General features: G+C 39.4%; 4 protein-coding genes and 1 long non-coding RNA gene across 6 annotated transcripts; 3 read left to right on the top strand and 2 right to left on the bottom strand.

Annotated features, from left to right (window-relative positions):
* The first annotated feature begins 551 nt into the window (after window positions 1-551).
* LOC132698996 (isoaspartyl peptidase/L-asparaginase) lies at window positions 552-4123 on the top strand. Its single transcript, XM_060665371.1, has 7 exons — window positions 552-692; window positions 849-1063; window positions 1121-1238; window positions 1624-1807; window positions 1865-2039; window positions 3799-3930; window positions 3987-4123. Exons 1-7 carry the CDS (start codon window positions 688-690, stop codon window positions 4121-4123), a joined length of 966 nt encoding a protein of 321 aa, XP_060521354.1. The 5' UTR covers window positions 552-687.
* Window positions 4124-4126: 3 nt separating this feature from the next.
* LOC132698997 (SREBP regulating gene protein) lies at window positions 4127-5107 on the bottom strand. Of its 2 annotated transcripts, none has more exons than XM_060665372.1 (4): window positions 4887-5107; window positions 4682-4844; window positions 4481-4632; window positions 4127-4424 (listed from the first exon to the last, which is right to left on the bottom strand). In XM_060665372.1, exons 1-4 carry the CDS (start codon window positions 4986-4988, stop codon window positions 4221-4223), a joined length of 621 nt encoding a protein of 206 aa, XP_060521355.1. In that variant the 5' UTR covers window positions 4989-5107; the 3' UTR covers window positions 4127-4220. The 2 variants fall into 2 exon arrangements, with proteins under 2 accessions (XP_060521355.1, XP_060521356.1); XM_060665373.1 differs by having other exon boundaries at window positions 4682-4832; window positions 4887-5105.
* A 350-nt stretch (window positions 5108-5457) lies between these two features.
* LOC132699662 (uncharacterized) lies at window positions 5458-6022 on the top strand. The gene is made up of 3 exons (XR_009618532.1): window positions 5458-5538; window positions 5600-5800; window positions 5883-6022. It is a non-coding gene; the product is annotated as an uncharacterized LOC132699662 (long non-coding RNA).
* A 685-nt stretch (window positions 6023-6707) lies between these two features.
* On the bottom strand, window positions 6708-8654 carry LOC132699661 (uncharacterized). The gene is made up of 4 exons (XM_060666504.1): window positions 8620-8654; window positions 7350-7451; window positions 7043-7281; window positions 6708-6992 (listed from the first exon to the last, which is right to left on the bottom strand). Exons 3-4 carry the CDS (start codon window positions 7259-7261, stop codon window positions 6708-6710), a joined length of 504 nt encoding a protein of 167 aa, XP_060522487.1. The 5' UTR covers window positions 7262-7281; window positions 7350-7451; window positions 8620-8654.
* LOC132699657 (uncharacterized) lies at window positions 7445-12776 on the top strand. The gene is made up of 4 exons (XM_060666500.1): window positions 7445-10595; window positions 10657-10831; window positions 10888-11418; window positions 11889-12776. Exons 1-4 carry the CDS (start codon window positions 10371-10373, stop codon window positions 12518-12520), a joined length of 1563 nt encoding a protein of 520 aa, XP_060522483.1. The 5' UTR covers window positions 7445-10370; the 3' UTR covers window positions 12521-12776.
* Window positions 12777-14352: the final 1576 nt, after the last annotated feature.

Below are 14352 nucleotides of genomic sequence, written 5' to 3'. Positions count from 1 at the left end.
ACGCGACGCGTTATCGCATGTGATGTAGCTAAACGACCGGATACCGAATGCCGACGCGAAATGAAGAAGGAGAAATACAAAACCGCACACGAGACTTAATCGAGAACGGGTTTTAGCACGGAGTAAACACGGTCGGGTTCTGTCAAAAATTTGTAGGTGGGGACCACTGTCAAATCACGGACCGCGAACAGACATATTAAAAAAAAAAAATGAAATACGTACACTTCCATTCTCCGTCCCGTGTCGTCAACCTCTAGCTGACGCCTGTCAGTCACCATCGACTCCAGAATACCGCCACTAGTATAAATACGTATATGCTATCTCCTCTCGTTCTCAACTCCACACAATTATAACAGAAATTTTCCGAATGCTTGCCCATTTCTATAAACTTAATATGCAGAAAACCAACAGCCACTTCTGTGTTCTGTGGTCAAGCCGACTGCTTATTTCGATTTCGACAGGTTTTTACTTTTCGTCGCGAGCCTGTTTCAGCCGATTCGTAACAAAACCATCCAACAGGTGGTTTAAAATTATAAGTGTACGACCGCTCTCGCAAAAATCAGCTCTGCATCCGGATACAACAGATTTTCAGTAACAGATAACCGACAAGCTCCAAACAATTGAAATTTTAGTTATAACCTATAATTTCGTGCCGTCCGCTGTCAACACTCAGCTGTTTCAGAAAAAATGACGTACGTTTCGCTTTCCTGAAGAGTAAATCGTGTGTTCAAATTTCGAATACGTTGCTATTGTTTGAATAAAAAAATGACGCAATATGCGTTTGAGTTTGTACTTTCCGATCTTATCTAAATGATAACCTGGTAAAATGAATGAAAATACGACCTTAGTTCGACTGGGGCGATCCGGTGCGTCAGAATGGAGCCCGTAATTTTGGTACACGGCGGCGCAGGCGACATACCGGATTCGAGAGTTCGACCGAAAATAGACGGCAACAGGAACGCCGTGCAAGCGGGATACGCCGTTCTACAAAATGGCGGCAGCGCACTGGACGCCGTCGAAGCAGCGGTGAAACGCATGGAAGACGACGAGGCTTTTAACGCGGGTAATTTGTCGATTCGCTTGCGCGTATAACTTAAAATGTGTATGGTTTTGATTGCAGGATTCGGATCTGTGTTGAATTTAGACGGGGAAGTCGAGATGGACGCGAGCGTCATGGTAGGATCGGATTTATCAGCGGGTGCCGTGACCGTCGTGAAAGATGTATCGCATCCTATAAGGTAGCCGGCACGGACCACTATCCCATATTCTGTGCTACCGGCATTTTGTGACTTATGATGTATAGATAACGGAATTGGTGGTTGGTGCACTAAGAGTATTTTATAGTAATTTTTAGTGCTTCGTTGCCATGCTTTAAATCATTATTGTGATAATTGTTTGTCAATTTGGATTTTTTGCGAAGTTTCTCGAGTTTTCATGTCCGACTGGCTGAAAATTGAATTATTTTGAATAAAAAAAAAGACTGCAAATGGTAGACTTTTGTAATGAACGCAAATGAATGCAAAGTTAGGTTCCAATTTTACCGCCAATTAAGAAAAGTAATTGTCGTTTAAAAACTGATGGGGAAATTATCCAGAATATTCGTAAATAGGACACATGTTGCAGTTTAGCACGCATGGTTATGGAACGGACGCCCCATTTGTTACTAGCTGGAGCTGGCGCGAACAAGTTCGCCAGAGACCAAGGCGTTCCGGTCCTGCCCAAGGGAGCTTTGGTTTCAGAGTATGCCAAAAAAGCCCTGGAAGAATTTAAAGTTCGCGGGTGCGCGAGTACCGAAATCGGAGAAAAAGTATAGCAATTTTTGAGGGTTGTTTACGGTTGTTATTAAAGTGTTGTCGATGTGTAGAACCCGGGGGACGTAGGCACCGTTGGCGCCGTCGCGATCGACGCCCGCGGCAATTTGGCCGCCGCGACGTCGACGGGAGGCATCAACGGCAAAATGGTGGGCCGGTGCAGCGATACTTCCTTAATCGGTAGCGGCACTTATGCCGACAACGATATCGGGGCAGTTTCCACAACGGGTAAGCTTCTTTTTTGAATATGACGTAAAACGATATAAGAACCATCTTCTGATTCCTTGAAGACCAATTTTACACTATTTATGTAATAGAAAATTGACCGGCAAAAAAAACATTTAGATGGTTACCATAATCAAATTCTCAACAATATTGGCATCAAAAAATTGTAAATTTTAATGGGCCTTAGGTGGCTGCTTCTCATGGTACAACTCAACGTTCATAACATATAATTTGTTAATTTTAATGTTCTTTAATTCGAGCATTTGGATTTGGTATTGAAAGTGTTACAAAAAAAAAAGAAAAATTGAAATTCGTGCATAAATGTTCTGTGTCTGCAATTTCATTAGAGGGTGAACCAAGGAGTTTTATGGTTATATTTCGCGTCTAAATTGTAACGTAACTGAAGTCGGAGAATGTAAGAGTGTGAGAAACAGGCTTTAACAAAAATAGCCGAGTAAATGAGAAAAAGTGAATCTATAATTAACTACAAAAAGTCAACAAAACACACCAAATGTAACTATAAATTTCGATATATTAGAAATATAAGAAATATTTTCATGTTTTTTCTGAACGTGACGAATAAACTTTTTATTTGTCTTATGTACTATCGGTATTTTCTCCATAGTTTTTTTTTTAATAACCTTGTACAGTCTTGGAATTAATTTTATGACTTAAATAACCATAACAATAAAAAAATGGCTGAATTAGATAACGTTGTTGTCCAATCGAACAAAGTCGACCTTTTTGTTCATGCGAAATAGAATAAAATTATAAAAATAGCAAAAAAAGATTTTAATGGTACTTTTAATTTTGTCACTATTTAGGCCGGCAAATGTTATTTTCGACATAAAATTCAAGGCAAGTAAGAAAAGGTAAGACTTGTAGGTATAGGTTATTATATACGAAATATTATGTTTACGATTCTCTTCTATCAAAACATATTTTCAAAGATAAACCGCAAATCGCCATCAACATCGTTGTTTTAAAAGGAACACCCTGTACATTATTTGATATTTGGATTTCTGAGAAAATTTTTCGACCATTTCTCGGATACTATGATTTTTTTGAGAATTTTTACAAATTTTCCCGTATTTTTAACAGTGGTCATTAGATTATTTTCAAAATCAGAAACGTTCACATGAAATATGCCTAGAATTCTCCAAAGACTCACTGAACCCATTTTTAAAATATTATGTAATAAATGTTACAAAAATAATTCTATTTTCCCACCTTTTGTCGTGTTGTACTTTTTCCAGATGAAAAGAAAACAACAATATTTTCAAAATTATTATTACACATACGCAATTGCAAATATTTAATTATAAAGTGTTTTTTTTTTTTTTCAATAAACCATTAAAATGTATTTAAAAAAAAAAGTTCCACTTCAAAGTGAATATTGATTGATTCGATGGGCATTTTAGTCCTCACTTAATATTTAACCTTAACAATATTTTATTCAGTGTGCTGCGGATTTACTGCATAAACAAATATTGAAGACTTGGTCTACCGACTCAACCGTTAATTTAATTAGGCAAATTTTTGAGGCATTAGTCAGGATATCTGTGAAACAAGTGAGAATTTATTAAGTCAGAATTTCTGAGAAACAAGTCAGAATTCCTGACTTTCAAATTCTGAGAAATAAGTGAGAATTCAAGTCAGAATTTTTGAGAAAAAACGTAAGAATATCTGAGGAAAAAGTCATAATTCGTGACTTAATTCAGAAGTTTTGTGCTGCGAATGTACTGCATAAATAAATATTTAGGCCATGGAGAGTCGATTGCCAAATTTTGCCTCGCCCACGCCATCATAAAAGAAATGGAACACGGCAAGTCCGCGGATAAAGCGACCAACGAGGCGCTCGCCAAAATGACTGAAAAACTCAAAAATACCGCCGGTACGCCTCAAACTCAAAAACCGAAATCAAAAGGAATAACGATGATTTTGCTGCAGGTGCGATAACGCTATCGAGGAATGGTGAGGTAGGGGTAGGATTCACTAGTCAGAGGATGTCTTGGGCCTACAGAAAGGGCGGGGAGTACCATTACGGGATCAACAAAGGGGACCACAACGTGGAAAAAATTAACTGAGACTTATATTATGCGACCTATGTTATTCTGTATCGGTGTGGGTTGTTATTAAATCTAAAAGTGAGCCTCTCATTTTCCCAAGTTCCATAATAAGCCTCTAATCCTCCGGCGCCCCGGCGTCCGGGACGAGATCCCCGTAACAGTGTTTCGCTGTCGGGTCCCTGTAAGAATTTTCGTGTTGCACACTCTGGGAGTTGGTGCGGCACTTGGCCAGGCACAGCTCGAAATGGTCCGTGACCGACGCGAACAACACACTGTTCCGCTCCGTCGCTTTGTGCAATATCGATTCCAAAACTTCCCTCTGCGAAACGTTACCCTCGCAACCGATATATATAAAGATTCTGGCGTTTTTCTTACCTTGTTGGGATGCAGACAGCAAGATATGCAGTGTTCGTAGATTGCACAGCAGTTGTTCTGTTTGCACGTCTCGCACAAATATTGAAACGCGTTTTCCGATTCGGCGTTGCAACATCCCGTGATGAGAATTTCGTTTCTCGGGCAGACGAAACCTAAAACAGCGAAAAATGCAAACCCGCGGCGCTCGCGCGAAACGCGCACCCCTCTCGTCGGCTATTAGCACTTTGCCCTGCACCGAGTTTCTGCAATTTGGTTCCGTTTCGCCGGTCGTGTTGTGCTGCTGCAAAGTGCGCCAGATGAAAGGCTGCGTGCGTTTCACCGACACAGTCTCGTCGCTCTCCAGGAGTTCGTTCTGAAACGCAAACTACGAAACGTCGCACCCATTCGACATCCCCCGCGCGCTTACCTTGTCCAGATAATTGAAAATGCAATAACAAAACGACAGCGTCAGAATCAGACCTAAGATGATGCGGCGTCTTATGAACCTTACGAATGCCGCGTACCACATTTTCCGAGTTTTCGAAAAATCATCGTTAACTTAACAGCATATACATTTTTGTAAACATGATAAATTTAATTGAATCCTATTCTATTTTTAAGGTTAACTTGACCAAACCACAGAATGATGTAATTCTGGTTACACAGCATATTCTCCTCTTAACAAACAGCTGTGCAAGGCACTATGATCATTCGTCCAGGCACAACACAATTACTAAATTAGGTTTTATTACAAGCTGATAAATAAGACGCGAAATCTTAGACTTTGGAGTTTATTATTTGAAATATATTACATATTACACGTATTATTTAAAATATAATACTAGGAACACAAATGGCTCGGAGCAAAATAAATTAAAAACACCCAATAAAGTGACTTAAAACACAAATAATATGCATATGGGTAATAAGTAATGATAATATTAACTCAACGTAATAAATTTCATATGATTGATATAGTAAACTGTGGGTTCAGAGAGATCAAAACTAAGAAGCGTTTAGCCTGTCGATTAACTTGGATTCTGAATTTTTCCGTACGCTGCCTTCGTAGCCCGGTAGATGTAAATTTAAAATCTATTTTCTCTAATTTTTTTGTTGGTGTTGATCAGTTTTGGTTTCTAGCGAAGCTTGGTGATTTCACAACCGGTGCATGTCGACCGGCCGGCTAGAAGTCAGTCCGAAATCGACCAATTTTTTTGGTGTGCCGAAGATTTCTTTAAATATTATTTTCGAATGGTTTTTCGTTTTCACTTGAAGTAAAGCGAGATATGGGTGCGATAACTCGCGGCGCGTTCATCGTTATCGAGGGAGTAGATCGATCGGGTAAATCTACGCAATGTAAAAAACTAGTACAATCGCTGCGAGCGAAGAACATCGAAGCCGAACTAATGAATTTTCCGGACAGGAGTACGAGCACGGGCAAAATCATAAGCCAATATTTAACCGACCCGACCACGAAATTAAACGACCACGCGATCCACCTGTTGTTCGCGGCCAACCGTTGGGAAAACGCGGAAAAGCTGCAGTCTTTGCTTGGTCGGGGGATAAATTTGGTCGTCGACCGGTATTCTTATTCGGGGATTGCGTTTTCGGCCGCCAAAACCGGTAAGGGGTCCGTTTGGGGCGACTTTTAGATGTTTATTGTAGTTGTCGAAGGTATGGACATAGAGTGGTGCAAGCGGCCGGAGAACGGGCTGCCCAAGCCCGATTTGGTGATGCTGTTGACTTTGAACCCCGAGGAAGCGGCGAAGAGGTCCGGTTTTGGCAACGAGAGGTACGAAAACGAAACGATGCAAAAAAACGTGGCGCGAATCTACTCCGAACTCTGCGAGGAGGGCGATAATTGGAGAGTGATTGACGCTTCGGGGTCTATTCAACAAGTGCAGGATGAGTTGCTCGATATCGTTCTACCGAAAATCGATTTCGTTAAGTCCTTGCCCTTACAGTATTTAAATTTCGATAGAAAAATAAGATAAAGATTTTTTAAAAGATTTCTGCGCTTTTTTCAAAAAGGCCACCAAAAACAAAATGCAGGTTTTAGTGTGAGCCAATTTTTGAGGAAAAAAAGTCAGAATTTCTGAAAAATAAGTCAAAATTTCTGACAAACGAAGACAATGCAGGTACAGATTTTGGTTGGACATTTTTAAATTTTTATTTAGCAATTTCTAAATTTAAATGGTTAAAACATTTTATTATTACTTTTTAAATGATTGGTACGACTGTAAAGCTCTTATTTTACGTTCTCTTCTTTCGTTTGATTCGTTTGCGCACTCTCGGAACTGGCCTGTGGATTATCATTAGTGATAGTTGCGGTCGAGGTCACCGGCCTCTCATTTCTGGGCCTGTTGTATTGGGACAATCTACATGGTGGGCAGTATGGGGTAAACGGAGGTCTGATGGGGACCATAGGCATTCGCATGTGTCCAGGAATGACTCCTGTGGGATAAAACCAAGGGTGGTAGAAAGCGGGGCCCGGAAATCCAGGTCTAACGGGACACGACATGCAATATTCGCCCTGAAATTATCAATTCTAACGAAACCTAACACTCTTATTAACTAACACACAACATAGGGGCTGTATTCAGCGGCTCCGTGGTTACAGTAGCCCGGAGATAGAGTTTTTCTTCTCAGGCTTCTGCTCCTGTAACGAAATCTACGCATCCTCTTATTGTATCTAGCCGGTGACCTGCTTCGGTATCTGGATGATCTGGATCTGGATCTCTCCCATTTGATATATTGTCGGGGCGGGGGGCTTCGCCTCCGAGTATCGGGACTCCTTTTCATAGCAGCACTACCGGACCTATCTGAAATAATTGTCACGAACGTTCAGTGGGAGTACTGCTGGTGGTGTAGAATCGAAAGGTTTTCTTACATGAGCAGGAGTATCTATTTGAGAGGGAACAAGATCTCCTTGAGAACTGTCTGTGCGTCCTCGGGGAAAACACTTTTTCGATGTCTAGAAAATTATCTCCCCCTTTCGTAATAAAAAAATAAATAACACTTTTTTGATATTTTCAACGACTGTTAAAAAATAAATAAAAAATAAAAGCTTATAAAGAAAGAAATAAAACACTTATAAAGTTATCTCTTGCTTTCCTGTTTAAAAAATAAAAACTTATAACGTTCTCTTTCTTTCGGGCTTAAAAAAAATAAATAATTTTTTATATCTGCAAAAAATTAATAAATAAAATCTTATAAATAAAAAATACATACATATAAAAAAAGTTATTTCGTGTTAAAAAAATAAATAAAAACACTTGAAATCCACAACGCCTGTTAAAAAATAAACAAAATATAAATAAAATATAAGACAAAGCTAACCTCTTCCTTTTGTGTTAAAAAAAATAAATAAAAACATTTATTTCAAATCTACAACGCGTGTTGCAAAAATAAATAAAATATTTAAATAAATAAATAAAAGCTTATAAAGTTACGTCTTTCTTTCGTGTTAAAAAAATGAATAACACTTTTTTGAGATCTTCAACGTCTGTTAAAAATTTAAATAATTAAAATCTTATAAAGTTACCTCTTGCTTTCGTGTTAAAAAAGCAAATAACACTTTTTTGAGATCTTCAATGCCTGTTGAAAAAATAAATAAAAACATTTATTTAAAATCTACAACAAATTAAATATTTAAATAAATAAATGAAAACCTATCAAGTCACCTCTTCCTTTCAGTTTTAAAAAAAGCGAATAAATAAAAATTTACAAAGTTACCTCCTGCTTTCGGGGTTAAAAAAAAGCACTTTTTTATATCTGCAAAAAATTTATAAATAAAATAAATAAATTAAAACTTATGAAGTTACCTCCTCATTTCGTGTTAAAAAAATAAATAAAAACAGTTTAAATCATAAACATAATATTATAAATAAAATGTAAAGGGCAAAACAATAACACTTAGAAAGTTAACCTCTTTCTTTTGTGTTAAAAAAAAAAGAAAACACTTTTGCAAAAAGAATGTATAATTATGAAGTTACCTATTCCTTTCATGTTGGAAAAATAAAAGTTTTAAAACCACCTCTTTTGTGTAAGAAATACATAAAAGCTTAAGATACCTCTTCTTTTCATGTTACAAAATAAGCAAATAGAAATTCTTTGATATTTACACGGCCTGTTAAAAAAATAAAAACTCATGAAGTTACCTTTCGTAATCCTCCTGTTTGGGAGAGGGCTACCTTTTTTGATTATAACGTTTGGCTAAATCGGGATGCCCGGGATGATATTCTCCGGGTCTCAGAGAAATAGAATACTCCCTTGAATGACTCCTTTTGCTAGGAGATTCGTACAGCGGGTAGTCATGTTCGCGACCTTGACTTCTACTTCTGCTCTTACTAATTCTTCGATTAGTTCTCGATCTAGTCCGACTTCTGCTTTGCGACTACTTGATGGCACAGAAACATTCGATCGAGTGAAAACAGCGGTTTTCCTCAAACTTTTGGTTAACTTTGATGCCCGCTCCGAAAATGGGAAGTTTCGTAATCTTAACGGCACCTGACAGTAGCAAAAAAACCGAAGTCAACGTTTGATACAAACTCTTTTTTTAAATAGTTAAACACTTGCCATCCTCTTTGGATATTTTTGGTGTTTAGCCTCATTGAATAAAAAATATCCTCAAAAGAAAAAAAAAGATATATTTGAGATTACTTACAAACCACAAGGGGAATCCCGAACAAGTGGTCTTTTCATGTCTTCTCGACAGATCACAAAAACAAGGAACTAATTAAAGTTTAATGAACGGTGCAATAGAAACAAAAATTAAACAATTTTCTTCTTAAACTGCTCTTCATTCTTATTAAAACGTTAATCTCGAAATTATATTTAACAAAAAAAAAAAATTACTGTTGTCCTTTAAAAATTGGATACGTCCTTCTGTTCTTCTTGTCTTCCTTTTTCTTTTTTGCATCTGTGCGATCTTTGATAGTTTCAAGAGAGCAATTGTAGAAACAAATTACTTTATTAAGGTATTACCCACATATTAATTTAAATGAAATTATCAACTACAATTAACATAAATAATAATTTTCATATCGAAGAGTTACTTAACTATAATTATTGAGTATTGCAAAATCTTTGCTCGCAAAACATGATGCTTTATAAAGACAAATTATGATTATTACCATTTCGATAATGAACGTGAGCGCTAATTTTGGCCGAATCGTTTATACTTCGTTGTAACGGAGACTGAGGAGTGGTTGCATTTACATTATCTCTGCGTATCTGTCCCTTAAGTTTTCTTAATTCGTGTTTATCTTTCAATATTGGAAATTCATCCCTGAAATCAATATCAACGATCGATTTGGAAAGAGCAATGTACTCAAACTCAAATCAACGACTTATTAAGCAACACTAAATATTAAACAAATTAATGTGTTACTGGTACAACCCAATACGTAGCACCTATTTTGATAAAATCAAGATTCAATAAAAAACAGAACACAGCTAAATATACTAACTAGAACAGAAAACATAACATATAGACACAACAATAATTCAAATTCAAGGGAATCTGAATGGTCGTGCGGACGTTCGGATTCAGTGGCACTATTGTCGCTGTTGGCATCAAAAAGTATAGAAATGAACGATTGAAATGATTCGGTCGTTTTCGAAATCGGTCACTGATTGATTCGGTCCTCGTAAAATGAACGATTGAAACAAGACTAGGCGAAAATGGGTGAATGGCCATTTCAATATTGACCAGCGGAGAGAAAATCTTTTAGCGCTCTCTTGTTCTGTGACTAATGGGCGAATGGTACCAGTCAATTCGCCTAACTATTTGATGGATAAAAAGTGGGAACTGGAAGTTGTTCTGTGGGCTAGCAGTCTTGCCCAACTGTATTAGTGACACGCATTATTGAATTGAATTGAATTGTTCTGTGGGGACGATCGGGGTTTCATGCTTTTTGTTTACGAGCCCAATAATAAGAAGAGCTGCTATTTTTTTTTGGCGCCAAATGCGCGACGAAAACGCGAGCAGAATGAACGCCAATGGGCCGACATAAAACGCTCAGCGTTTGACGGACGTTCAAAACCCTTCAGCATGATTAGGAACATCGGTATCGTTGTTTTCTGTTCAGCGTTGCGATTTTCCGACGGAGTTTTTGATGCGTGTTCGGCCGGGGTTAGTAACCGCCAGCCCCTCCCACAATTTACGAAGCTATAAGGGGCACCTGTTCTTTCAGTCCCATTTTCACGAAGGTGTGTGGGCGCACGGAGTGTTATCCGAAGACTGTTTGGCGGTTCACTTTGCGGAAAACGAAAAGCTCAACGCGCGCTTGGGTTCGGTCAGGGTGAGCGCCTATCCCGACAAGGGGTACCTATCTCTAAACATATCTTTCATCGACGTGAAGTGGACCGGTAAGATCGCGACGTCCCCTCCGTCCCCCCACCACAAATATTATCTACTATTCCAGAGGCGTTGTTAAGATTGTCGAGGGTCGGGGACGCTGGCGAGAGCGTTTGCAGAAAGTACTCGGTTGACTTCGGGAACCCCGCCGGAGAGGCGCAGGACTCGTGCCTCGCGATCGACCGGGCGGGGAGTTACGTGCTCGATTTTAAGGCGGACTTTAACGCGGACACCCTGTACAAAAAGATTACGTTCAGAACGCCGCCGGCAGCGTCATTCGACGACCGCCTGCCGCTTGCCGAACGCGCCATATTTTCGAGCATCGATTGCAGCAGCAACTACAGGATAGTACTCGAGATCCAGCGCCTGCCTCGTTCCTACCGGGTGACTTACTACAAGGTCGAGGTATTTCGTGAAAACGGCGACCGCGCGCTCCTCCTGGACGTGAGGATGTTGCCCGCCGCCGGCGACGAACGCGTGTCTTTCGAATACATCACCTACAACGACGAGGGCGTTTACTTTTTCGCCGTTTCGGCGATCGGCGACGCCTGCCCCGAGGACGCGTGTACGAAAACGGAATCGGCACGGGTCCACGTCAGTGAGTACCGAAAAATTTCGCGTTAAACCTAACCTCGACGGGCGGTGTTTGTATTGCCGTTACCGTGGAAACGTCGTCGGTGACGGTTGCCATGGAAACTTCGACATTCATGCCAATGCTGTCGGGATAACTGCGCTAGATTCCTTAGTTTAAATATAACGAGGTTATGCGGTGAGGTGGATAAAAAAAATCCCCATTGTGAATAGGATGTTTTTTATTATTATGGTAAAAATTGTGATTTGGTTGCAATTAAAGTGTCTCAGTACATTGATTACAATTAAAGTGTCTCAGTATATTGCAATTAAAACTAACCAATGTTATACTGTTTGTTACTGTTGCTTTGTAGGGTTATTTAAAAAAAGTTTTTTTATCTAGGTTGTTGCTCTTTTTGTTAACATTTATATTGGTATCTTTTTGTTTTGTAAATAAAATGAATAAAATGGGTTGACCGCGTATTTTTCTGATTACAGAAAGAAAGTATCCGCCCCTAGTGATCGGGATCGTGGGCGCGAGTTTTCTGATCCCATTCGTCTTGTTCGTGATCCACGTGTGGACCAGACGAAACCGGTCCGCAGAGGAGTCGGAAGGGCGTCATCGCGACAAATTGTACGTGGTGTGTAGCCAGACGCCCCAAAAACATTATTTGGTGGTGAAATCATTGGAGAAGGTTCTGAAGAGCCTGACCGGCGTGCAAATGGTGAAAGAGGTCGGGCAGGCGACTCACGTGCTGTACGTTTGCGGGGCCCACGTTCCCGAACCTGACCCGTCGGTCTACAAGTACCTGGTGACGGAATTGTCTAGGGGCGTGGTCCTGTTGGACGTGTTCGTGGTCCTGTTTCCGTATTCGGCGCGCGACACGCCTCCTTACCTCAAAAATTGTCCCCGTTTCGAGCTAATGGAGGATTTCGGAAAGTTCGTGCAGATTTTCAACTGCGAAGCGGAGGACGTTTCCGCGGACCCCCACTACGCCGAACTGGTCAGGAACGTGAAGATCGCGCAGGTGCAGGCGGAACCGGCCAAGATCTCGCTCAACATGCCCGTCATAATAATAACCGAACAATCGGACGGGTCAGACGCGGAGGTCGACGATGGTCTGCTGTGACCAGCAGGCCTATCAAACGGGCCAATTTTTTTTTAAATGGTTGATGAAATCTGTCGGAATGACGAAACATCGCGAAAGTTCGAGTCTTCAGTGTTAGTGGGACGAAGTCTAACGTCTGTCTAATAAACTTTAACTCTTTCATTATGAAATATTGTAACTAACAAACAACTTCATATCCGAAAAAGAAGAATATTCTATTTACAGATCTTAGTACAATACAAATCAGTTTGCGTTCTACCTTGCATCTGCTTATATACGGTCTGAAGGGGGGCGGAGCTGAAAAATCTTTAGATAAAATCAATCGGAATAACGAAAAAAAAACATATCCCGATAGTTTGAGCTCTTAATATTAATAGGAAAAATTGTGTGTTAGACTTAGGAAACGGGGTTCTTTGTAAAAAAGCTCTTAACTTTTCACTTTGGAATTTTCATATATGAAGTTGTATATGAAAAGGAAGAATATTCTATTGACAAATCTTCTGGGCTCGTCGCACGAGAAACTCGGTAGAATTCAAATCAGTTTGCGTTTTAGTCTATACCTGCTTGTATACGGTCTGAGGGGGGCGGAGCTGAAAAATATTTCTATAAAGTAAATCGCAATAATTAAAAAAATATATCGCGCAATTTGGAGCCCCAACATCAATTGGACGAAGTGGCGATGATTCCTGGGAAACATAATTTTGTGTAAGAAAGCTTTGATTGAAAATTCGAGCCTGTACATTAAGAAGTTTTGGTTGTTCTGGATTAAACTTTTTCATTTGGCGAAAAACAAGATTCTTTAATTTTCAAATCTTCTAGGTTCCTCCTAAATTGTACTAGATATGGGAATCGGTCATGTCCCCCCATTAGATCCGCCCCCCCTCAGACTCTATATAAGCAGGTACAGCGTAGAATGCAAATCGGGATCAGTTAATTTGTGAATAAGCCAACAGAAGATTTGTAGTCTGTGGAAATTTCTTTGAAAAATAGACTGATAATCGTTTTTAACTGTGGTGTACTGTAGTAAGGCCTAAAAATGTTTTATATATATATATGTATCTGTTTGTACTAAACATATATATATCCGTCTTTGCAGGGTTATTTTCGATTATCCTTTATCCGTACGCTTGGTCCGTCCGTGAGGGTAGTTCAAACGTACCGGCCAGGTTTTTATCAGTTTTGCCGACGAGACGCCTATCGAGAAGAAGGTAGCTTTTAGTTTTCAAAATTTATGTTTGTAGCATTTGGACATAACGAAATCGTGTTAGAAGGGGGTTAAGTTAATTTCTTTGCATTTTATGCGATTCATTTCGATTGAGTATAATCAACAGAGAGCAAGGTTAGGTCACTTTTCGGTTAGCAATATTTGGTAACTTGTTCTTGAGTTGGCTTGGTCACTACAACCGCGTTACTTTTACGAAATCGATGAAGTCGACTTTCCTGAAAGTATCTACGCATGCTGCCCCCAAAACTAGGTAACAGTTGATTGTACGACGTCGGCACATTTTTCATCTGTTCTCTAAACAGACATTCAGGAAGTTTTTGAAGTGTAATAATATTCGAACGGTATACCGGGTAACACAAAGTGGGAAGACTCTATAACTTTTAAACGGCGATAGCGATTCGAAATTTGAAAGAGTTAATGTAGGCTGAATGTACAATTTATTGACAATACATAGTCAATAGTTAGTTGTACTTCCGGTTTGAAACGACAGTAACTTTCGAATTTTAAATTTATATATTTTTTTTTATTCAGGAGATCGTTCTGCGTAGGATAGAAGAAAAGTTTCATTTACAATTTTTCCCATGATCAGGTGACTTGGTAAATAGTATTTATGTTGGTCACAGCCTCC

This window comes from Cylas formicarius, unplaced genomic scaffold (genome assembly GCF_029955315.1).
Source record: "Cylas formicarius isolate icCylForm1 unplaced genomic scaffold, icCylForm1.1 PGA_scaffold_3__17_contigs__length_32017465, whole genome shotgun sequence".
Classification (NCBI taxonomy): Eukaryota; Metazoa; Arthropoda; class Insecta; order Coleoptera; family Brentidae; genus Cylas; species Cylas formicarius.
The sequence above is the reverse complement of the archived record's forward strand: the minus strand, read 5'-3'. Positions and strand labels throughout refer to the sequence as shown.